This window comes from Furipterus horrens, unplaced genomic scaffold (genome assembly GCF_987537825.1).
Source record: "Furipterus horrens unplaced genomic scaffold, mFurHor1.1.pri manual_scaffold_3, whole genome shotgun sequence".
Classification (NCBI taxonomy): Eukaryota; Metazoa; Chordata; class Mammalia; order Chiroptera; family Furipteridae; genus Furipterus; species Furipterus horrens.
This window is the reverse complement of record NW_028327173.1, coordinates 155,301,490-155,327,499: the sequence shown is the minus strand read 5'-3', so window position 1 is coordinate 155,327,499 and position 26,010 is coordinate 155,301,490. Positions and strand designations below refer to the sequence as shown.

General features: G+C 41.6%; 1 protein-coding gene across 1 annotated transcript in view; it reads right to left on the bottom strand.

Annotated features, from left to right (window-relative positions):
* The window catches only part of SLC27A2 (solute carrier family 27 member 2), a 54,926-nt gene extending 32,840 nt beyond the window's left edge, over nt 1-22,086 (bottom strand). The window contains exons 1-4 of the mRNA XM_090270586.1: nt 21,414-22,086; nt 8,390-8,599; nt 4,470-4,628; nt 1,986-2,110 (exon numbers count right to left, since the gene is read on the bottom strand). Coding sequence (XP_090126712.1) covers nt 1,986-2,110; nt 4,470-4,628; nt 8,390-8,599; nt 21,414-21,891 — 972 coding nt within the window. The 5' untranslated portion in view covers nt 21,892-22,086. The remainder of the gene's footprint in view (nt 1-1,985; nt 2,111-4,469; nt 4,629-8,389; nt 8,600-21,413) is intronic.
* Nucleotides 22,087-26,010: the final 3,924 nt, after the last annotated feature.

Sequence of the window (26,010 nt, the reverse complement as noted above, 5' to 3'; positions counted from 1 at the left end):
TTTAAGTATTTTCCAGACAAATCAGAATTCAGGGGTGGTGGTGGTGGTGGGGAAGCAAGGGCAAACAGGAACTTTAAATCTACTTCTAGATTTCAGGTCACCCATGAATTTATACACTAATCCATAACATATTTTGAAGATATAAAACCCCAAACTGTCTGAGCATCTGAGACAACATTAAGTAAAAGGAGAAAGGTGGAAGTGTGTGTGTGTGTGTGTGTGTGTGTGTGTGTGTGTGAGTGTGTGTGAGCCTGAAAGAGTTACACACAAACATGTTTCTTTTCCTCAAGTCCAAAGGCAGCTCCCATTAGAAATAACATGCCCTCCCTCAGGAGAGTTCTAACTAACAAGGAGGTACCTTTAAAGCAGAAAAGAAAAGTGCAACAGGAGCGCCCTATATGAATTTCTGGATTTTATTAGAATGTAATCTTGAAGACCAGATAGAACACTAATGGGAAAAAAATTCAATATTGACATCAGCAGAAATTGCTGTAGGAAAGGTCCTAGCCCAGCTCACAGCTAATTATGACCCCCATGGATCCTTTGAATGTGCCTCCAAAATCTAAATAAGTGCAAAGCCCAAACATTTTGGGGGAACATATTACCTCCTTTAAGTTAACTTTATAACTTTCAGTGGTAAGAATTTGGAGATTCATTCAGCAAAATTTGTGGATGCCTAGGATGTGCCAGGTATCGATCTTAGTCCTGGGTATCTGGCAGCAAACAAAGCCCCTGGTGCATGGAGTTTTCATTCATATGGCAGACAAATGTCATATAAACTTGCACTATGTCAGATGTGGTAGTGCTGTGAAAAGCAGTAACCCATGGTATGAACGGTAAGGGGCAGGTGATAAGTTCGATAGCTGGTAGGAGGGGCTTCTGATGACAGGGGCAGAAACTGAATGAGAGAACTGCAGCAAGAGTTTCTCATACTTCTTTCTATTCAAACAGCAGCTGTTATATAAGTTGAACATAACAGATGTTTGTTTATAAATAGAAATTTATCAACTTAGTGTTTCTTCGAATTTGTTTTCCTATGATGAATGAAAGGATTAAAGAAAGTCAAATCTGGTGAATTTATCGCAGTATTTAGTGTAGTGTTTCTCAACTAAGGATGATTTTGCCTGCCAGGGGACATCTGGCAGTGTTTGAAGACACTGATTATCATGACGTGGGGGAGGAGGGCAGGGTACTACTGGCATGTCCTGGGTAAAAGCCAAAGATGCTACTAAACATTCTATAGTGCATTGAATAAGTCCATGCATCAAAGAATGAAGGGGCCTAAAATGTCAGAATGCCATTATTGAGAAATCACGATTTGATCCCCAGGCAGGCTGCTATATATCTCTGGTGAGAGCTGAGGGACCGGGCAGGAGTTACTCTTGCAAACAACTCTATCAAGATATCTGGACATCTGCAAAAAGGGTGGATCCAAGGCCCCTGGGGCATCTGTTTCAAAACATCAGACTTAGTTGGAGGTTTCAAAAGCCACATGGGGATTTATTCATTAAGCAACATTTATTAAGTTTCCTGAAGCCTGGAGACAAGATGTGGTCCAAGCCATCAAAAGTTTTACATCCTAGGGAGAATGAGAGACATGAAGACAAATACTTGCAATGTAACAAGGACCACAATGGGGTAGAAATCAAATGATGTAGGGTAGGAAGTAATGGCTTTTGTTGGAGTGAACCAAGCAGGTTTAACATATAAGACATCATTGGAGCTGGGCTTTGAAAGTGAGTAGGCTTTAAATAGGCAGAGAGGAAAGTAGAGGGTAAGACGTGAAAACAGGAACAAAGGTAGGGGATAATAATACTAATAGCAACTGTCATCTACCAGTGGTGCCAAGCACTTTGTTGTGACAAATAATTGTAGTCCAAAATAAAAACTAATATATACAAATCAGCTGAAGCCTAGCATGAACCAAAGTGACTTGAACTCCCATTTTATCCATTTCAAAAAGATAATGAAACATGGGGAGTTACCTGGGGGGAGTTGCATAAATAGCGAAGCAGTTCACCGATATACTGAATGACGGTGACATTATATTTTCTGCAGTCATCCCAAAACTGGCTGGCTGAAAATTTGTTCCGCAAAACCAGAGTAGCACCTGCAGAGAAGGCAGAGAAAGTGTTAGCAAAAAAGTGCTACAAAAAAAAAAAAAAAAAAAAAAATATCCTCCCCAATTATACTTGCCACTTTGAAAGGTAGAAACTTGAATATTATAACCATAAATGTTGAGCACCAATCATATTCAATGCAAAAAAACCCAAAAGAGACCTTGTTTTGTCTCATAGAAGCTTCCAATCTAGTCATAAAAAGACATATAAAAAGTCTCTCTATTAAAGTCAGTGTGTAATAAATAAGAAGTTCAAAGGAGCCCCTAAGAGATTATGAGTGTGTGTTTGTACATTAATTCTGCTTGGGCGAGGGCTGAGAAAAGCATATTTTTGGAGAGGTGGGATTTGAAAAGCATGAACATGAAGACAGACTAGGCCAGAGGGTGTTGGAGGGTGGCTAAGACTCAGCTGGCCTGTAATAGGGGTGGTGAAGGATGGGTGGGTGATGAAAGATGACCCTGGAGAAGCAGCTAGGGATGCAATCATGGAGAGCTTTGAAGTGCCAAGTTGAGGAACCAGACTTGATTTTGTAGGCAATCGAGAGCCAGGTTCTTGAGCAAGCTAGAGAATTCTTCTCTGTTGGGGGAGGAAGAGAGAATAATGGTTCCAAAAGATGCCCACATCCTAATCCTTAGAAGCTGCAAATATGCTCTCTTACATGGCAAAAGGCCCTGTACAGATGTGATTAAGTTAAGGACTCTGAGATGGGAAGGTTATCCTGGGTTAGCTGGGTAGGCCATATGTAATCACAAGGGTCCTTGTAAGAGGAGGCAAGAAGGTCAAAAGTAGCAGGAGATGGGATGATGAAAACAAAAAGTTGGAGTGATATGCTTTGAAGATGAAAGAAGGGGCCATGAGCCAAGGAAAGTAGACAGCCTTGAGAAGCTAGAAAAGGCAAGGGAATAGGTTCTTGCCTAGAGCTTCTAAAAGGAATGCAACTCTGCTGATACCTTGATTTTAGGACTTCTGTATTCTTTTAAACCACTGAGTTTGTGATAACTTGTTATAATAGCAATAGGAGACTAACACAATGGGTAAAATTAATGTATCTATCATATTCAACCTAATTAGAAATATAAAATGTAGCAAAGTGAAATAAACTCACATTTAAAAAAATGTTATTAGTTTATTTTTACTCCTATATATATATAAAAGTCCAATGTTTTCAAAGAAGTGACATTTTTAAAAATACTATTTTTTCTTCTGTAGTATGTATTTTTGCTGCTTAAGCAAATGTGTAAGCAATTGAATTGTCCCTTTGGGAGCCTCAGAGTCACCCTGTTCTTAAAAGTCCTGGTGATATGATCAGGCCCAGTGATTTCTTGCTGATTTGGAGGCTGATGTGGGGCTAAGTGTTTTATAGCTGCTTGGTAAGTTGATGAGGGAAAGAAGCAGAGGCTTGGGCAATTGTATATGTATATGTGTGTATACTCGTGTATGCATGTACACATTTGTTGCTATTTATAATAAAATACCCCAGGAGAGGAAAAACTTCAAGTTTTTTAGTTTAGAGCATTAGAGATGATTTCCTGGAAGAGGTGGATATTAGATTGAGCCTTAATATAAAAAGCTGGCATCAATCCTATTGGAAGATGGCAACTCTAATTTGAATGGCAAAGTTTAAGAAGGAAAGAGAAAGCCCTGGCTGCTGTGGCTCAGTGGATTGAGCATCGGCCTGCGAGCCAAGTGTCGCTGATTGAATTCCCAGGCAGCACACATGACTAGGTTGCACGTCAGGTCCCCAGTTGGGCATGCGAGTGAGAGGCAACCACACAGTGATGTTTCTCTCCCTCTCTTTCTCCTTTCCCCTCTCTCTAAAAATTAAATAAATAAACAAACAAACAACAAATAAATAAATAACTTAAAAAAACAAAAAACAAAAAAGAAGGAAAGGGAAGCGGTGACAAGGCAGGTATTCTGACCATAGCTGAAGAGCCATGGGAGGAAGGAAGAATAAAGTAGATGGGGACAGTGGATGGAGAAGTTTAAATCAGATGCTGCTGGAGGTTAACATGCAGATTTCTGAGGATGAAAATGCCAGAGAATTATTTATGACATATAAGAATCAAATGTCTAAAGCTGGGTAAAAACCTTAAATATTTTCAAAAAGTTTCCTTTTGGACGTACTGAATAATTACAGCACTATACTACTAAATGAGCAAGCATGAAAAAATAGAAGTTATCTTAGATACCTCCTTGCTATGTGTGAACCAAATAGCCTTGTTATGAACATAGAAGTAAACAACTTCCTAGCACACAGGAGAGCAGCCAAATTTTGAATTGCTTTTTCTTACGAGTAGGTGTGAATGTGTACTGACCTCAAATGCTTTGTTGAGAGAAAAAGCTTACCAGCCGCGATACATCCGTGTAAGCCAATCATAAGTGCAGCACTGTGGTACAAGGGCAGGGTGGTATAGATGGTATCATCTTTCTTAACCATGCTTACAGCAGTGATCATGGTTCCATACCATATCCGACGATGATTGATCACTGCAGCTTTCGGGAGACCTTTGCAAAGGCACAGAGAGGGCGTGACTGAGCTGAGATGGCCATTCGCAGACACATGGTCTGAGAGAGAGATTTGGCTTAAAAAGATTCATCATCCAGTGATTAGAGAATTGCAGAGGGTAGGGGGCATGATCAGTTAGACCAGGAATTGGCAAATCTTCCATAACTGACCAGATAGTAAATGTTTCAGGCTTTGCATGGTTATACGGTCTCTGTCGCAACTACTTGACTTTGTTATTATGTTGTAGTCAATAGCAGCCAAACACATAAAGCAATGATTATCAACCTTTTTTATCTCATGGCACACATAAACTAATTACTAAAATTCTGCGTCACACCAAAAAAATGTTATTTTTGCCAATTTGACAAAAAAATAGGTATAATTTTGATTAATTCACATCAGACAGCTATTGTGTGGGCTGTTGTCATTTTCTTATTTGACAGTCTAAGGGAAAAGGGTCAGTGCCCCTGACTAAATAGTTAGGTATTGCATGTTTTAAAAATTCTTGCAACACACTGGTTGAAAATTGCTGATGTAAAGGATGAATGTGGCTGTGATCCAATAAAACTATTTACAAAAACAGGTATGTTGGGAGGGTGCTGTTCTTGGCCCACAGGCCAGAGTTCGCTGACCCCCATGTTACATGGTTCTTACAGTAGTAATTGTAAGAGAAAGGAACAAATGGCTATTGAATTTCTGCTCTGTGCCTGCCACCTTGCTAGATATTTTCAAAATTTCATTTAATTCTCACAATTAATGAGATAAGTAGAATTATATTCTCTAACTCACAGATAAGAAGGCTGAGATTCAGAGAGAAGAAAGGGACTATTTATTCCATCACCTTTCTTCATAACCACTTTTATGGATTTCTTAAGTTTTCTTCTAGAGTTTCTTTATACATATGTATTATGTATATCGTCGGCAGCCGTCCGTCTCGAGAGACGATGGTGTAGCTTCTTCAGAGTCTATCTGCACCGCCAAGAATGGCTGTGCAGTCCGACTCGGGAGTGACATGGTATCTGTCTCCTCCCGTGTTGAATCGACATCTTGCGATGACGCTGAAGCTACAGAGCCTGGGCAGGGTAATATGGAGGGTCTGCTGTTGCCCATGCAGCAGACCCCCCCTCTCTTCGCAGCTGAAGGGTCCAAGGGAAAGACGGAGTCGATACAGCTTGGGTTCAGGTGCGCCGCAGGAGTTGCCGGTGTTGACTACAACGTCAAACCGCCTTAGGGACTCCGGCTCCGGATTTTCTGTCGGGGTTTACTCCCTTAGCCTTTCCCCTGAAGAGGTATGCCGCAAGGCAGCGGAGGTTTTTTGGAGTCAGAGTTTTCCTTCTCTGATGTACCCTGACTGGAAGATCGAACCAGCGACACTTAGCTCGCAGGCCGACGCTCAATCCACTGAGCTAAACCAGCCAGGGCACATTATGTATATATATATATATACATATGTATGTATAATACATACATGTATATGTAATTAAGAACATTTGCCCTTTCCCCCATTAAAAAAAATAAAAACATTTTTAGCACCTTTTCTTCTCTACTTAACAACGTGTCTTGGAGATCAGTCCGTATTTATGCATAGAAATTCCCCTTATTTAGTCATTCATTTATTCTCTCTCTTTCATTAAGTCCTTTGTATATGTATATTATAAAATATTTACAATAATTTTCTATTTCAAATGATGCTGCAGTACATAACCTGGTCCACATGGTAGTTCACACTATGAATGATACCATATCTGTAGGATATGTTTGCTGAAGTGAGATTGTAGGGTCAAAAGATAGGTCTTTGTAACTTCAATAGATAGTGCCACATTGCCAGTTGTAACGTCTGACTCTGTTTTTTCTCCCATCAGCAATATATGAATGTACGTGCTTCCTCATAGCCTTGCCAAGCTGTGCTCTCAAACGGTAGAATTTTTGAAAATCAAAAAGGTGAAAATTCGTATCTTAGTGTAGTTTTAATACATGACTAAATACATGAGTATTTTCTTAACTACAATTTATGTAAGTTTTTTGGTAAGATTTTATTGAAAGGCTATTCTTATATTATTTCCCATGGAAGGTCAATTTAATTGAGGAGGGCATGAAGTCGTTAGTAAGGAGCTAGGCTGGAGTTTAAGACCTGAGTGGGTAAATAGGCTTTGTGAAAAGAACTGCAGTTCTCTGCACACTCGGGCTCTTCAACACTTGTTGGTACTTTAGCCAGGTATTGCCTAAAGAACAGCAACTCATTATAAGGCAAAGCAATGTGGCTAGCAAACTACCATTATTGTAATCACAATTCAAAATTCATTTTCTCTGACAGTGGGACAGTGGCATCGTGTTAGTATTTAATGCCCCATCTATACTAATATAAAAAATAAATAAATAAGAAGGAAGCATCAGTAAACCAATTGTATTCACCATGGAAAAAGAATCTTCCGGACAGTAAAAGCCCTGAATTATATTAAAAAAAAAAAAAAGACATGCACAGCCTTTGCTGCTTTGAAGTACTTTCAGAAACTTTCCTAATTTAAGATTTTGTATTAATGAAGAAATAAGAATGTTTGGTAACTATTACATAATTTTGTGCTAATGACTGCCTTTGAGGAACAGGAAAAACATTTTGTTCTCCAGTTGCTTAAATGAGTTCTTTGAATTAATATTTACAAGAGTAACTGAGCAAAATTTTATTCAGAGACAACAAGAAAGTAAAATAAACATTAACCCAATCTTCCAAGTAAATATAAATTCTGAATTATGGGATCAATTAAGGAGTGCTGATTTTTCTCTCTCCTTAGAATGGGTTTTATTTTGCCCAAACCTGCATTCTTGTCTACTTAGCATTAAGACTACAACTCCCTGTCAGTAACCAAGGGCTCATTTTACCTCCATTATTTCCCAAATCAAAGTTTACAATTTAATTTTACCATTCTCTTAAGAAATGAGGGCAAAGTCTCATATATGAAGGTAGTGTCTGTATGTGGTGGAAGCATTTGGCTATGTCACCCTACCGTTTTGTTGGCAGTGGAGTCTATATTACAACTTTGGGGACTAAGAAGAGCACAGATCTTAAGAGGGGTGGGAGAACTGTATGCACAAATGCCATAAAGCTCCTAGGAGAGTGCTGGGTACATCATACCCTTAATATTTATTGCCTGCTTCATACAGTAGTGTCCCAATAACACTATTAATTGGCAGTGTTTTTTCTTAGTGACTCATAAAAACAATGGTGCAGCTTACAGTTGAAGGCATCCTAGTTTGATAAAATACAGAATTTTAGTGGAGAGCCATCCTACAGCCACAGAAGCAAACAGCTCCAGCTCAGTGTTGCATGAGAAGATAGTAGTCATAACATTTACATAAATATAATCCCATTATTTTTCCATAGTCTTCTCTGGTGTTCCATTTATAATTGGTTATACACTACACATGGACTCAGAATATAATCAAAATACAACAATCATTTAGAAAATTCCAAAAACCTAGGGTCAAATTTCATCCATCATCACAACTATTTTGATAATTTTTGGTTAACCTCTTTATCTCTTCTACATACAAACAAGGGGAAATATGCATACCTTGGAGAAACCCAGATGGATCATATGCTGTGAAATAAGATCAGTTCCCATAAGCAAAGAGCTAAATCCCCTGAAGTATTAGTTATCTGATAAGTTTTGTTGAAGAAAGAGAACACTTGCAAACCTAATCCAACATTTAACTCCTTCATCAGGAGAGGTCCATTTTTTTCAAATCCTGTCTTTATTTTTACCTGTCGTTCCAGAAGTGTAAATGTATAAGGCAGGAGTGGAAAAAGTGACTTCAGACCTCCACGACTCTGGGATTGGTTCAGCAGACACCTGGTCCACTTTGTCCAGGAAAGAGTCGATCCCATCTGTGCTGGACATTCTGCTCACATAGTAGACAGACACACCATCTTTCTTTAGGCTTGGCAGCACTTCTTCAACAGCTGCTTGTAGATCTTAATTTAAAAGAAAAAATCCAAACAAATTAAATTAGTGCATCAAAGTTCTATTAGTACAACAAGCTTCATGATAATTTTATTTTCAGCACAATTTTTGCTAACATGTAGACATGACAAGTGAGGTTTAGAGTTACTAATTTTTAAACATGGAATTTGCCACATTTGTAAATATCACAATATTTGAGGGAAGGTTGGGTTTTGATGGTTTTTCATAAGCAACAAATGGTTGTTTAAAATCTGTACAAACAAACATAGGGGTAAAAATCAAGATCTATAAGTGTGTGGGTTATATGCATATTTGGCATGTATCTCAAAATTCTCCAAAAATAAATTTAGTTATTCCCAATATGTGCCCCACAAGATCAATGATAAAAAAAAATTTTTAAGGAAGGAGAAGAGAAATGAAAATAAGGGAGCCATGCTAAGTAACAAAGATGATGCAAGCTGGCTTTTGTTTTTTGTTTTTAAACACATCAGTAACAAGCAGTTCCATTAGGGATTTTCAGCTGATCTAAGAAAACCTCCAGATCATTCTCTGGTCTGAGGCAAAAAAGGCTGACCGGCATGTTTTCACCATGGGTCACAATACAGGAGTGGATTGTTAAAATCATTTAAAGTGACCAGTATTTTTAAAAATTAAAATAGAAAGAAAGAGAAAATTTCAGAGCACATCACACATAGTAAAAGGTAGGTATTGTTTTTTTAAAGTTTTGCTTCAGTTATATTGGTGTGTGGTACTAGGTCACACACAAATGTATTTTTCACTTATGTCAAGATCAAAAAAATTTAAAGACACTAATTTAATATGCAAACCACACTTCATGTATGCTACTTGGATTTCTGTGCCCTTAAGATGAGATGGCTTTTAAGCTTACTTGTTGTGAACTGTAGTAACTGAAGTGAATACACTTATTCTTAATGGAAAGGTGATTCAATATCCTGGGGAATTACCTTGGGGAGGCTATAACTAAGTCATCTTATATGCTTTGTTTTTCAGATGTTTGTGTATAAAGTCTCCATCAAGACAAGAAATATCATCCAGATGGATGCATTTAAATTAAAACACACACACACACACACACACACACACACACTCACACACACATTTTAGTGCTGGCCAGGCAGCTCAGTTGGTTATAGCATCATCTCAATATGCCAAAGTTGCATAAATAAGTGGAACAACAAATTGATGTGTCTCTTTCCCTTCTCTCTCTCTAAAATCAATCAATAAAAAAATTTAAATAACACCCTAAATTTATTTTAAAGACTTTAATCAAAGGACACATGGATCTGATAAAAATAAGTCAAATAGTAAAAAAGGGTTTATAATGAAAATTAAGTCCTTTACCCTGTCTCTCTTCAAAACTAAATGTGCTGCCTAGGTGCAATCACTTTCAATATTTTAAGCTGTTTCTTCTGGCAATCACCTCTCCATCACCAAATCACGTACTTTTCCTGCTACCTCTTGGCCTATTAATTTTTATTCCCACCGCCAATTTACCTGTGTCTATTCCCAACACTTATTATGTTCTCTTTATGTTGTCTGGGTTAATGGTATTTATATCTATTTTGAGACCATAAATCGGCTTTGTCTATGAGTAGGCTCTAGAAGCTGAAAACCAATGATCAGAACTGATAAGATTATAACTATGTAAATATTATTCACACAATAGTCACATTTCCTTTCTTGAACAGTTTTCTCCTGGAGTTTCTGATGGCTATTATTCTTTAATGTACTATTTGCCTCAATTCTTTCTTCAGCCTCCATCAAATCAGCTTCTTTTTTCACCCTCCTCTACTCCTTTATTTTGACTGGTCCTACTCTAGTCCTTTAGCACTTTGGGAAGATTACCAAAAATAGTATTGCTATGAAAACCGGACTGGTGATAACATTCCATCTCTTGGCACTGCCTTGGCTCAGATGCTCATTATTTCCTACCTAGATGATCGCAATAACCTCCTGACCAACCTCCTTGTGCCTAACCTCTCCCAGCTTCCAATTTACCAGCTACCCCACCACCCAACTTCTTACTTCCTGGTTCAAAATCCTTCAGTGTCTGCTCATCCCGCGTGAAAGAATCCACTCTTCTTATGCAGCACGTGAGGTCCTGATTCAGTCTATCCTGCTGTTTTTCTGATGTCACCTCCTATCTCCTTGCTTCTAACCAAACATGCCTATGTGAACTAAACGTACCTATCTGCTCACATCTCACTTCCCTTGTCCAGGCGATTTCATCTGCTTGGAGTGACCTCCCAGCCCCTGGTGACCTGGCAAACTCCTGCTCATCCTTCGACTCAGACTCATGTCTCTCTGTTGCCTTCCCTCCGAGCCAAGCTGGTGCTCCCATAGGAGTCTGTATATACTTGCACCAGAGTACTTAGTACGCAGTGTGACATGCTTTAATTCTTTTTCTCCTCGACACAGGGTGAAAACTTTGAGATTAAGGGATTATAACTTAACCATCTTGGCACCATCCCACTAACATTAGATAATTTATAATTGAAAGAATCTGCACAAAGTATTGTATTAGTGCGGAAGAGACAAAGGAATAACCTAAAGCTATTGATTTTAAAGGAAGCAGGTCTTGCAACACTGTGAGTTAATACAACTCTAATAAAATAAAGTGCAAAATGAAATAATTTCTGTGACACATGTATACCTTGCATGCAAGTAAAGGCCCATAGAAGTAAGTTAAGAAACAACTATTATTGCTACTTAAAGAATTAAGAAATCTCCCTCCCTCCCTCCCTCATGTCTGGGACTGAAACTATAGTCAAATAATGTGCTCATGAATTATTTGGATTATTTCTCATTTTCTTTCAACATTTATTCGACATCTAGTTATTTATTTTAATGTTTTTAAAAAAAATTGATTTTAGAGAGAGGGAAGAGGAGGGAGAGAGAGATAATGAGAAATAGCAATCAGTTACCCATTGCATGTACCCCGACTGGGAACCTAACCCGCAACCCAGGGACATGCCCTGACTGGGAATCAAACACTCAGTCCTTTGGTTTACGGGATGATGCTCCAACCAACTGAGCCACATTGGCTAGGGCTATTCAACATCTATTTAAAAATGTTGCCTGACATGGTTCTGAGCACGGAATATAACGGTAAGGAAACCAGATACTGTTCCTGTTTCACAGAGCCTGGGTTGAAGCTGGAAGGAAGCAAAGAAATAATCTATTAAAATAAGCTGTCACAGGTGTCACAATCAGGGAAGGAGACAGTGTTTTGGAAGTACATGGAGGGGCACAAAGACGTCCCAGAAAATGTGTTATCTAAACTGAGCTCTGAAAGATTAGCAGGAATTTGCAAGATAAAGATCCATTGAAACTGACCAAGCCTGTTTCTAGCAAAGGACACAATTTATGCAAAGGCCCAGAGGCAAATTACAAGGTGCCTTAAGTAAAAGACTAAAGCTGACTGGAATGTGGAATGAGAAGGGAAGAAGATTGAGGAAGGAGGCTGGGACATAAGTAGGGACCTGGTCCCTGGCTTAAGACAAGTAAATAGGTTGGAGGGGCAAGACCAGAGGGAGGGAGACTATTTGTAGATCCAGATTTTTTGTATTAAGGTAGCACTGGAGGGTGGAGAGAAAAGTAGATGCATTAAAGAAATGTTGGGGAGGTAGAATAGACAGGATTTGGTCACAGTCTTGATGAGAGCAAAATTCAAAAGAAACTTGAATTTTTTCACTAATTTTTAAAAAGAAGATATACTCTGGCACTAGTGATATAAAAATTAATTATAGTAATAATAAAAAGTAAGAGGAAATGTAACTAAGCAGGTGTCATTCTTGATCACAATTCAAGCAGTTTAGCAACATGCATCTCCTACTTCATTCATGTCCCCATTTGGCCCTCCAGGCATTTAGTCTGTGATCTCTGATCATTCATAGGAGTCACCTCATCTTAAAAGAAGGCCATTGCTCATGCCCACCACAATTTCCCTACCCATCTTCTGGACTGTGCTGCAGAGTTTGCATTATGGCATTGACTTGAGTTTCCAGTAGCTTGCTTGCCAACAGATCAGGACACACCTAGTAGTACATCCTATGGTAGCAGCCTTTCTTCTTTCAAAGATGCTGATATAAAAACTGAAATTTGAAAGGAAACTCTGGATGTAAACACCTTATTAACTATGTATTTGATAAACAGTGCCCTTTCTTAAGTCTTTTATAAATATGATTGGGCCTCCATATGTTCTTCTCCACGCACGAAGCTTTGCTGTTGCTGTAATTCTTATTGTAAAGTCTGCTTACTTAAGAGAAAACTGGTAATCCACCAGGACACATGTGCTTAAATAATTCTACTTGTCATGGGCTGAGTTCCCTGGGACTCTGATATTCCGAGATTGGTGTGCTGGAGTGCTTTTGGGAATGACACTTGGCAGGTTGCAAGTGAGATAGGTCAGATGGAGAATTTGAACTGCAATGCAGTGACACGGTGGCCTCCCTCAACCGATCCTCTGACCCTATGGGGACTCTGGGCCTGGGATGGCCCTTCATGGTTAAGGAAAGTGGACTCAACTTTCATGCCTGGCTATCAAATGCAGGCAGAGAGTGGAGAGTGGGTGGGTGGTAGTGCTTGACCTTGGGCAGAGTGGCTCTTTTCAACCAAGGGCAAGTCCTGGGAACAGTCTCAGCTGACAGCCATCAGCTGTCAGTGTTACCAGCAGCTGAGGAAGGAGCCCCTCCTCAGTTCTGGAGTGGGGATGTGGGCAGCCCATCGCAGTGCCCACTGCACCTTTCATTCTTACTGATAACACAGTGTAACATTTCACTTGTATGGAACAGTTTGAAGAGTAGCTTTGCATACATCACTTTACACAGTTTTCACAACAACCCTATGTTGCAGATACCAGTAACAAATGAGGACAGAGGTTCAGCAAGTCTGTGTATAGAAAGTTACATATGAAATGAAAAGAATTATACTGAGCTCTGGGATTCCCACCTCCTTGTACTAGTCATTCAGGTTCAAGTTTTGGTAAAGTGCCTTACTTTTTTGGAAGATGCCGTCTACTAGACCTGCTGAATGCTTGTGGATGTGTCTTTAAAGAGAAACATAGGTGGCCCTGTCCAGGTGGTTCAGTTGGTTGGAGTGTCCTGTACACCAAAAGAAAGGCTGTGGGTTTGATTCCCAGTAAGGGCACATATCTAGGTTGCAGGTTTGATCCCTGGTCAGGGCATATATGGAAGGTAGTTGATAGATATTTCTCTCTCACAACAATGTTTCTCTCTCTCTCTCTCCCTTCCCCTCTCTCTCAAATTGAAAAACATATCCTTGGCTGAGGATTAAAAAAAAAAAAAAGAGTAAGATGGATGACCTCTTGTTCATCTTTTTGATGACAGACATGATCCTGAGCTTTATGTAAAGCTTGGATGTGAGAAATAGTATTCATGAAAGGGTATAGAGTAGATCTTCTTCTCTTCATTAGTCTAGGTTTAAATTGTGGATTAAAATAGAACCTCAGAGAAAGCAGTACACATTTAGGTGATGGAAAATCAAGCGATTACAAAATCACCCCCTCCATCCAAACTCTGTCCTATTAGAAAGAAAAAAAATCCAGGTAGCATACAAACTGCACCCCACCCCCCCAACACACACCTTTTATTAAGAGGGAAGAAAAGAAATTTCTGAATACATAGGCCCATTCTTAGAAAGCAGAGAGGGTAGGTGATGAACTGGGTCAGTCTTCATCATCAAGGTGGAGAGGTCCTACTATCTAAAACTGCAGCCTTCAAATGGGAAAAGCACTTAACCTAGTAGCTTGTTCTGCTATTAGATAGCCTCATTGAATGGGTAACTGATTGAGTTAGTTAAAAACAACAACAACAAAAAACGCCCCACAAAAAAGTAAGATCTGAAAAGAAGACAGTGAAAGGAAATGCATTCTGACCAAAATTTCAGGGTGACCATGAAATGGTTGGTAGATGAACAAGTCAGGATTGAAGGTTTGTCTTTTCTTCATTCTGCAACGCAACTGAAACACAAACTGCTTCTAACACAGCCCAGGAGACAATCTGACAATAGTTTTTAATGCCATTTGTAACTGTGATTTTTCATTTCTATCTTTGGCAGTTTGGAATTATAGTATTTAATAACCTATTGTCTAGTCTGTACATCTACATAATGTGTGTTAGAATACCCTAAGACAGAGGCATGCATACAACCTACCCCTACTCCCCTCAGTAAAAATTAGCCGAAGGTCAGAAAGATGTGCAATCAAGGTTAAGTCTCATCAGGGGTTAAGTAAATCTTTAACAGGGAAATACATCTCATTTTACAGTAATGTCATTATATAACTTCTTAATATTATTTTTCATTTTTCTTAGTTAAAGTTCTTGCTTATATGAACACTTGCTTTCTCAAGAGCCCTGGAATCAAGGGTAATTCCTTGTTACCAGGTTACCAGGCTCACACAATTGTTATCATTTGCTATACATAAGCAATAATGTCATCTGCCAACTAACTTCCTGCTTCCTTATTCCTCAGAGGCTGTGGGGAGCCTTTGTAAATAGTGGTCACTTACACTCATCATACAGAATAATTGGAACTTGATCCTTCTCCAGAATCAATAACATTAAAATCTGATTTAGTTTATTTTGTTTTTACATCTTCACTCCCTTCATGTGCTTAAAGAAAATGAATTAAATATTCCAAGATACTCCAAAGAGGACATACAGATGGCCAATAGACACATGAAAAGATGCTCAATGTCATGAATCATCAGAGAAATGCATATTAAACCACAGTGAGATATCACCTCATGCCTGTCAGAATGGTCGTCATCAATAAATCTGCAAATGAACCTTTGTGCACTGTTTGGGGGAATGCAGACTGGTGTAAACGCTGTGGAAAGCAGTTTGGAATTACCTCAAAAAAATTAAAAGTAGAACTGCCTTATGACCCACAGATTCCACTTCTGGGACTATATCCCAGGAAACCCGAAATATTAATTCAAAAGAATATATGCACCCCTATATATGAATATATAGGGGTGCATACAGCGTTATTTACAATAGCCAAGATTTGGAAGCAGCCCAAGCATCCGTCAGTAGATGAGTGGGTAAAAAAGCTGTGGGACATTTATTTACACAACGGAATACTGCTCAGCTATAAAAAGAAAGGAAATCTTACCTTTTGTGACAGCATGGATGGACCTGGAGAGTATTATGCTAATTGAAATAAGCCATTCAGAGGAAGACAAGTGCCATAAGATTCCACTTATATGTGGAATCTAACGATCAAAATAAACTAAAACAAAAATAGAAACAGACTCATAGATACACAGAAAAGACTGACAGCTGTCAGAGGGGAGGGGGTGAGGGGGGTGGGTGAGAAGGTGAAAGGATTAAGCAAAAAAGAAAACAGACAAACTCATAGACACATAGACACTGACAACAATATGGTGATTAACAGAGCAAAAGAGGAGTGGGAGGGGGGTAGAAGGTAAAGGTGGGATAAATGGCGATGGAAGGAGACATGACTTGGGCAGTGAACACACAATACAATATGCAGAGGATGTATTATAGAATTGTACACCTGAAACCTATGTAATTTTATTAACTAATGTCTCCCCAATAAATTCAATAAAAAAGTATTCCCAGGCATGCTAGCAAAATGCTAGTTTGTTTTTGAATGGAAGTGTACAACCACCCCCTTGTAATCATTAGTTATGAGCAGGCCAAGCTAGCTGTCCATTCAGACCCTAAGCCACTTGGCTGGGATCCCAACCCTAGAATACACTACTCATTTGATGTCTGACTCCTACCATCCTATGCACAGACTCTCCACTATGGTCCCAGCCCATCCTGTGCTCACCACTAGTTACATCTCTGGCAATGAAACCCAGAGAAAGAGAGCTCCTTGCCCACTGCCAGAGGTAAACAGGGAGGTAAACAAGTCTTTGGTAAGGTGAGTCTGGGCCTGGGGGAGATTGGGTCTAAATGGATTTTCTGATATCAGGATACATTTAATTTTTTTTTACATCATTTTTTAATGCCCTTATGCCCAACCCAATGGTTCTTAAACTTCAGAGAAGAGAGCCTGTCACATCCGACCAGAGTGGCACAACTCATTGATGCAACATTTATGGAGTGACTATTTTTTAAAAAGATTTTATCTATTTATTTTCAGAGAGCAAGTGATGGAGGGAGAAAGGGAGAGAAACAATCAATGTGCAAGAGACACACTAACTGCTTGCCTCTTGCACAACCCCCAACTGGGGACCTGGCCCGTAACCCAGGCATGTGCCCTGACTGGGAACTGAACCAGGGACCCTTTGATTCACAGGCCAGCACTCAATCCACTGAGCCACACCAGCCAGAGCTACCGAGTGACTATTATGTGCTAAATATCACTAGGACATTATTCAAAGATATATGAGAGAATTCTAAGCCCTTGAGACAATTAAAGGACATTGAAGCAACTCATCTAAGTGCTTGGGCAACCTAGAGGGATCTGAAGAATGGAGATAAGATTATGCATATGCCCTGATCCCTGATTAATGTTAGCACTTAGCACTGGAAAATTATCTCCTTCCATGGAAGTGAGGCCACTGCTGTTGGCCATGCCTTGGATCTCTGAGTCCCTATTTTCTCATCAGTAGAGTCTCTTCAGTAAACAGCTCTCAGGAGTTACTATTATTTAAGTCCAGCCTGCTGTTGCCCTTACATAGGAAAATTCTTTAATGAAGCATCTCATTATGTTCCCGACCTGATGAAAACTGCCTCTGGGCTCCTCTTGTCTGAAATGCCCCCACCCCAAGTGCACTTGCCCAGCTTAGTTGTCAAGCCCCCCAAGAAGCCTCACCCTTTGCTCTTCTCCCCTCCCTCCGCCCCATAGCATTTTGTAGCTCTCACAGCGTCCTTATCACACTCTCCTGGATGTCACAACCATATGTGTATGCGGCATAACTCTTTTGCTGGAAGGTAAGATCTTTGAACTAATTCATTTTTTAACTTCCCATCCCACTGTGGCAACTAGCTTGTACCTTGTAGGGACTCTCTAAATGTATGATGAGACTTCTCCTTGGTCCTGACATTAGTTTTACAATGAAATTATCCTGTTTTAGAACTTATAATGTTGCAATACCTTTAAAAAGTTTGGAAGCATTTTCTTTATCACATAGTTTAAAGGAAGGTCCAGTTTTGTTTTTCACAACCTTGCAAAACCAGGTCAAAGGTAATTTGGAACATTTTATAACCTCTCTGGACCTCTGTCTTGCAATAGAAAGCATCTTTAACCATTACCAAAGCCTTGTATAAGAGTAGTGGCTACACTGTGGAAGCCTTGCATGGCTAACGTTGAATCAGACAGTGCAGAGCTTGACAGTAAGCCAGTGGAGACCTGGGTCATTCTAGTAGAGGAACGAGTTTAGTGACAATCTTAAGGCTAGCATAAATGGAAACAAAGCAAATTTACTGTTTTAGGGGATCTTTTGGAGGTTTTCACAAAATACCCTATGTTGTATGAAATTAATTATGCTTTCCTCAGAGTCTATGTTTGAGAAGTTGCTTAAAAATCTGCCAGGCCAAAAAGTTAGTTTCTAGCAACAAAACTAATACAGGTTCAAATAGGTGAAGGCAATTTTTCTATGTGATTATTTACATCACACACTGCTACAGAAAGATCATATTCTCTAAGATCGGTGCTTCTGTTTGATTTGAGGAAGCGTTTGTGGATCTTTGACTTTTGGTAAGTATAATAAATTCTGAAGAAATAGTTGGATACTGAAATTCCTGATAGGGTTGAGCCCTATTAAGGTTTACAAAGTCTCCCAAATTTATGACAACTGGATCAGTCCTCACAATAAATGCCACTGTGCTAGTCCTTTACATACAGTCCAGAATTTGACACAGTTGGTACTCAAGAGCTTTTACTAGCTCACTCGGGAGCTCTGAAGCTGAACTTCAAAGTGCAGAATCAAACCCTACTGAACTGTTACCATTCCAATTCTAAAACTCCTCACCTTTATGTGCCATGCTCAGATGGTGTAATAGAATAAAAAGTGTCTGGAAAGTGAGAAAAAGAATTGGGTTCTGTCCCCAGCTCTCTGTTGCTAACTAGTCATGTGACCCTAGGCAAGTGTTGTCACCCTTCTGGGACTTGTTCAGTATGAAATAAGTGGAAATTAGACTGATCATTTCTCCAAATCTAGTCCTCAGACCACCTCCTTCAAAATGACCTGGGGATGGCTTGGGACTTGTTATAGAAATATATATTTCTGGGTTTCATCACAGTCCTACTAGCTCAGTGTTTTTGGGGGGATGGGGTTCAGGAAACGGTTTTTCAAAATAAGCTTTCCAGGTGATTCTTATGCTCATTAAAATTTCCTTTCTAAATTTTTTTAAAATATCCTCACCTGAGGATATTTTTCACTGCTTTTAGAGAGAGGGGAAGGAAGAAGAAGAAAGAGAGACAGAGAGAGAGGAACCTCAATGTGAGAGAGAAACATCGACTGGTGGCCTTCTTGTAAGTGTCCTGACCGGGGGATTAAACCCACAACCTGGATATGTGCCCTGACCAGGAATCAAATCTGCGACCTTTCAGGTTACAGGACAAAACTCCGACCAACTAAGCCTCACCAGCCAGGGCACTTTTCTAAAGTTTCTTACGGAAGTATATAACACACTCATTGAAGTTGGAGGATTATAGGATTAGAATAACTGTAAGATTCCTTCCGACTTGAAAGAATTCTAAGAATTAGTCAATTCAACACATTTACACATGGCTACGTTTACTTAGCATGCAACTTTGGACTCAGTGTTACATCCTTTGCAAGAACTGTTTCAGGTCAGAGTGTAATTCTACACTATATGCAATGGTCTCTCAGTGATTTGGAAAAACAGAATGTTTTGCAAATGTGTGGCCTCTCTCAAAGGTCAGTTTGCTGGTAGAGTGCCATAGGTCCACTGGAAAGCCTGGTTGAAGTTTGATCTGAATGCTGGCATTTCATTATATTCTCCATCTACAATGAATGACCTAAACATAATGCTCAGTGGCAGAAGATGGTGGTGGAGAAGCAGATATCTGGTTCTATTTCTGATATGAAATTCAGAACCAAACTCTATTATAGTCATTTAAACCCAAAGCTTCTTTGTCAACAGAACTCCCAGTCCTTGACCTTCCTCACAGGGGGCCTGGGATATGGTCATGTGCTACATAATGATGGGTTGGTGAATGATGAAACACACATACAATGGTGGTGGACCAAGTAGCCTAGGTGTGTAGTAGGCTATACCATCTACGTTTCTGTAAGTGTACTGTGTGATGTTTGCACAATAAAAATTGTCTTACAATGCATTTCTCAGAGTGCATTCCCCTTATCACCCGGTGTCTGCCTGTACTATGTAGTTTAGTAGTATTTCAGTCCCTCCTGAAGTGGTACTAGGACCACTCTGCTAATAATTTCCCTCTGAGTCAACTGGGAAAGCAATAGACTTAAGAGCGTCTTCTGGTTAATGAAGTTGTCTCACTTCCCGAGCAACTAGAAGCTATTGGGAGTTTTCCTGAAAGGACCATGCCATTCAAGTAACTTTGCTGCCTTTTAAACTGACCCCTGTTTTTAAACTTTTATATACAGCTTTCATTTTTTGGATTTTTTATGCCACACAAAGCAGATGTGTAAATTTCCTGGTTTATCACAGGTGAATAGACATCTCATTTTTCTGTGATACTGGACAAACTGCTTAGCTTGCCTCAGTTTCCTCAGCTATGCAATAAAGGGGGCCAGCAGATGGGTGCTTGATCCCTTCTGGCTCTAATGCTGTATAGCCACACAGAGGAAGGAGCACGATGCAGGGAAAGTCAAGGGCTTTGAAGATGGATATACGTACCTAGGTTGAAATTTTAAGCCCATTTCCTCAACTCTATAACAGAGGGTAATGATATGATCTCTCAGGGTAATAAACGTATCCAGCATAGGGCTTCATACAGGAAGGCATTCCAGAGAGGTGACACTACCTATCCCCCTGTTCCTTTGTGTCTTTCAGCCCACACCTGGCTCGTCTCCTCTTACTAACAGAGTGGAAGCAACTGCTGGTCCTTATTCAAGTGCAGAAACAAGCTTTCTGGGAAAGGAAAACCAGCAACCTGGTGGGTAACAGGTTCTTGGTTTCTTCCTGGCACGGTCACCATGGTAGCATGAAGTCACCATTTCAGGTCTTTTTAAAATACACCAAGAGGTTAACAACAGAACCAAAGTTCACTATTGCTATAGATGGAAAAGGGGATCACCAAGGCAATGCAGAAGATCCCCCAAAATCTTCCCATTGGGCACCAAAGTCTTCATCTTGAATACACCTCATCACACAGAAGGAAACCAAGCAAGGGTCAGAGAGGGAAAATGACTTTCCCATGATTACACACCCAATCAAGCAGCAGAGGCGAGAACTTTTTTTTTTTTGGATCCATTGGTGTTCACATTCAAGACCCTCTGCATTTTAACACAGATGTTGTTAGTCTTGGTTAAGAGCTTGGACTCTTGCAGTGAACAGCGCTAGTTAACCCCCCTCTTCCCAGCTCTGTGACCTGGGGTATAAGGCTTTACCTCTCTGGCCTCAGTGGTCTGTCTCATCTACGAAGTCCAACAGTAAACCCTACCTGTTGTGAGGATTAAAAGCAACACAGTACGTGTAGCGCTTAACATAGTGGATGGACGGGTAAGCTTCCATAACGGGCAGTTCTAAAAGAGCATGGATTATCGAGGAAGGCTTGACGTCCTCTCCCTCTACATCCGATTTAACCCCCTCCCTGCCCCCTCCGAGGAGCCCAATGGCAGGGCCGAGCTGTCCCCAGGCTCACCTGGCGAGGCCAGTAGCACCTTGGCTCCACTGCACTGGAAGCAGTGCAGCAGGGACTTCGCGCGGATGTTGTAGTTGAGGCACGCCATGGCACAGCCCAGCTTGAGCAGCCCCAGCCACAGCCACACGTAGGCCGGCTCATTGCCCATGAAAATCGCCACGCAATCTCCTTGGCGCAGGCCCAGGTGGTCGCGCAGCGCCCGCGCCACCTGGTTGCTGCGTCGGTCCACCTGCTCGTAGGTGAGCGTCTCATCGCGGAAGAGCAGGAAGGGCTTGTGCGGGGTCTGGCGCACTTTCTGCAGGAAGACATTCAGGATGGTGTACACCGGCCGCCGCTGCCCGTATCTTCGCATCCGCCGGGATAAGCCAGCCAACCGCAGGAAGTAGCTCGTGTCCTGGAAGAAGTAGGGACAGCAGAGATTCACCAGCAGCGGCAGGAGCAGCAGGCCTGCCAAGGCCGTGTAGATAGCGGGCAGCATGACGGTGACGGGGCCCCCTGTCCCCGCGAGGGCAGAGGGCGCACTCCGGACGTGCAGCGCGGCGGCTAGGGGTGCTCCTGGCGGACGCCGGGCGGGCTGCGCTGGGGCGCACGGCTAGGCTTGGGCGACGGCGGGGTACCTGCGCTGCCTCTGAGGGCCCTCGGGCAGGTGGAGTGGCGTGTGGGCTGTCTGAGGATCCGGGCGCGACCTGCCGGCTGAGCCCGCCCCCTCGTGGGGGTGCAGACACCTGAGCTCCTGGACCGCCCCTTCGGTCGTCCCTGGGCGGACACCGCTCCACCTGAACCTGGATGTCTGGGATCAAGTGTGGACTCCTGCAAGGTGACCGAAGTACGTTACACCTAGGAGCTGTGGTTTCCTTATAAAAATGGTGATGATAAGACACAATTAGTGGGTGTTCAGAAGATTGGAGGAGGTAATGCAGGCGTAGGACTATTATTTGTTGCTACAATTAATAAAGTACCTTATAGATGACTTATTGTTATTGCCAATGAAGTGCCTAATAAAGGCGAGCCAGTCCTGTTATTTATTAGCGGGTATCAGCTGCATCGCGAAATCAGAATCCCATCTCTCCTTCCTGGTTCCAGGGGGTTTCAGCTTGGTCTCTCTCTGTTTCTCAGATTTAACACTCCCCCCACCCCGCAGCCCCACTCCAGCCCTATTGCTAGACTGTCTCCTGAGGCAAGGATTTCAAGGTAGAACAAAAGCGCCAGTGATTGTCACTTCCTGCCTACCCAGCCCCTGGCCCGTGGTTAAGGAGCGAGGCTCTAGTCCTAGTTGGCCCCTCCCAGCCAGCCAGCCCAAGTTTGGGGAGAGGTGGTGCCACACTCTGACAACTGAAATCAAGCCCCGGTGATATTTTGATTTATTTCAACATTTTGTTCTGTTAAGTGATTCCCCCGCCTTGTGTGTTGAAGATTCTCAACTATTGTCAGCGCGGTTCAACACACATTTACTAAAATTAAGTAGATGTTATTGACATTTCTCAAAAGCCATTTCGTTTCGAATCATCTTTTCCTTTAATTCCCTCAGTGCTGCTCCTATACAGTGAATACTCACTGCTTGCTACAAAGGAGGGTCAGGATCTAAATAAAACAGTGTTTTACTTTCTTCCTCTCCTGTCTTCCTGCATTCATCCATCTTATTCTTTTTTCCCTTTTTTTCCCTTTTGTTCCATCACAGTTGTCCCAGTTTTCCCCCCACATTGCTCTCCCCTGCCCCGCCCATCCCCCATCCATCTTCTTAAGAAATGCAAGTAAGGATGCTTACTCCTGTCAGATGCTCTGCTAGGGGCTGCCCTGCGTTATATTTTTGGAGCCTCGCAGTTCTCTAAAGGTGGCACTTCCATGCTCATTTACAGACAGGAAAGAGACCCTTAGAGAGGTGAGCTAAGACGGCTAGTAAGTGACGGAACTGGCATCTGTTTTTATTTTTTATTTTTTGAGCTGGTATTGAGACAAGATAGTGAGAAGGTAAGAACATTCCTTGGCAAGTAGAATAAGGAAACTGAGAGAAAGCTGAACCCGATGGCCGAGCAATATGCAGCCTGGTGCAGGTGGTCACCAGCGCGGAGTCCCTAGCAGGGGGCAAAACTGGGAAAACAAGACTTCACCCCAAGGTTACCCTTTCCTCCCTGGCCTTTCCTCCCTGGAGATAACACCTAGGCCTCAATTGTATTTCAGGTCCAGGCCCAGAAAAACAGCAAAACCAGGTGGGTGATGCCAGAACCAACTGCAATGACTAAAGACCCTTGCTTTGCCAGTGACCAATCAGTGGAGACCATGACCCTGAATAGGGCACACCTGGAAAACTGATGAATATTCTGCTGGTACCCTTCCCTGAGACCTCCCCTAAGATTCCTGCCTGCAAGAAATGGATAAAAGCCGCAAGACAAAGGACCCAGGGTGTGGTCTCCCTCTGGAGAGCAACCTGCGCCATTTCCTTTTTCTTCTCCACTCCTCCGCCCACCACTTCTTTCCCCACAGGCTTGAGGATCCTAAACTGTAAGGCAAGGGGCAGCTGGCAGCCCATTACAGGCTAATCTCCTAACCTTGTCCCCAAAGCCCCCTTATCTCTGTCTTCTCAGTGAGCTAAGGCAGCCCAGCCTAGGCTCTCCTGTTGCTTCTTCTATGCTAAGCCCTTCCTTGTTTAACTGCTGCCAGTTTAATAAATGTATCCTCATAGCCATCTGGACTCATGTTGTAAAATCTCCTACATTAAATTAAGAACCCACACACTACAGCTGGTCCTAGGCAGACCCACTCAGGGCCAGGCCCCTGATTGGTAACAGTATCTGTTTGCTCTTGGGCCCACTCTTAACAGCTGTGATATGTTGCCCTCCATTCTCTAGATTTCTATCCATGTTTTCTTTTATTTTCTTCAGCATTTTTCTTTCATTTTTTTTTTCACAATCTTCCCCTTCCCCAATATTTTTTGGTCCCCTCTTTATTTCTGGGATCTGCTTAAGGAACTCTTTCTCTAGCCTTCCCCAGCTGTTTCATGGCAGATCCAGCTACTATCTAGTGACTGGTTGCATAATTCCCCTGGGGAGGAGTTGGTGGCTTTCCTTATCCTCAAGGAAAAGGCAGTGGTGTTAATGTAAGTAGAGCTCAGGACAGAAACCATTCTGGTGGACACCTCTTCTTCCCTGTTGAAACTCAGGGATAGCTCTTCATTTCCATCCCAGTGCCACCCGTTTGTGACACTGGGTCCTGGACTCACTTCTCCCTTACTCTGAGGATCACTTTAGCCTGTGCATCAGCACAGTTGCAAGTGAAATAAAATTAGACCCAAACTGGCTTAAGCAGAAGCAGGGATTTAAGCAGTAACTGCTGAGTCCAGGGGCCAGATAGGCTTTCAGGGAGCCTGCATCTGTGGTGTGAGTGCTGGGATCTGGGCCCAGTTTCCCTTTTCACCATTTTTCCGTGTCACCTCCTCCACTCTCATGTAGGTTCTCCATCCTGATTTAAAGGTGGTTGCCCCTTACATGCTTCCTACGTCAACTTCAGACAGATTATAATAATCATTTTTTTTAGGAGTCCTTATTTATTTATTTAAAAAAAAAAATCTCTGACTAGGGTATGTGCCCATTCTTGGACCAATCTTTGTTGCCTTGGGTAAGAAGTGCTGATGACTTTAAGCCAGTCAGGGCTCAGCCACGGAGCTGGGGGTAGAGTAAATCCCTTATTATGGAACACTTCTGGGTATCATCTAAACAGTTGGGGGTTGGAAAGGTGAAGAAACAGATGCGGGGGCAATCAACAAATATTTATTATCTCTCCCTTTCTTTGAACTCTTTTTCCCAATGATTGTAGATTTGAGCCTGGGCTCCATACTGTCCTCTATCACCAGGCTGATAGTCTTCTTGGAAATATTATTGATACAGAGACATCTGATTGAGATCACTGGGAGGAGTAGGAGGGGCGGTAGGAGGAGTTTGTGGAGGCAATGGAAAGCAGTCTAGGACGGGATTGGCTGAGAAGTTGAATGACTCCAGAGCTAATGGAAATAAAAAGAGGGCTGTCTCTTTGGTTCACAAGCTTTTCTGGCTCCTGAGCTGGCTCTTTCTCAGTCTCTTCTTCCTCAAGAATCCCTGCATGATTGCGCTGCAGCTGCCTGCATTTCCCAATGGATGGTATTTTGTATGGGAAGGAACTCCTGGCACAGCCTAGGATCGGGCTGGCTTGGTAGAGGGTAGAAGGTCTATTCTTTGTGTGTTCTAGAGGGAACAGGTTCTGAGGCAGAAGCCTGACATTCTTCTGGAATTGTGTAGTTTTTCTGTATTATGTTGTTTTAGTGTGTGAACTAACCCTGTAGAAACTAACAGGGAAAAAGCTAGGGGAACCCAGGAGTTAGGAATTTAGCCTTAATTGATTGGCTTAAGTAATTAAAGTTGTGACTTGATAAGCTTAAGTGACTGCTTTTGAGTAAAGACTTTCCTTTATCACCAAACCTTTGCCTCTGGAATTTTGCATAAAGGTTGGTGGTGGACCCCAACTGCTCTTCAGTAACATTATTATCATCTTATGCCTCCACTGCTCAGTTATATTCAGTGACTCCCCATTGCTTCCCATCTTCTTTCACTCATGGCATCTATAGACT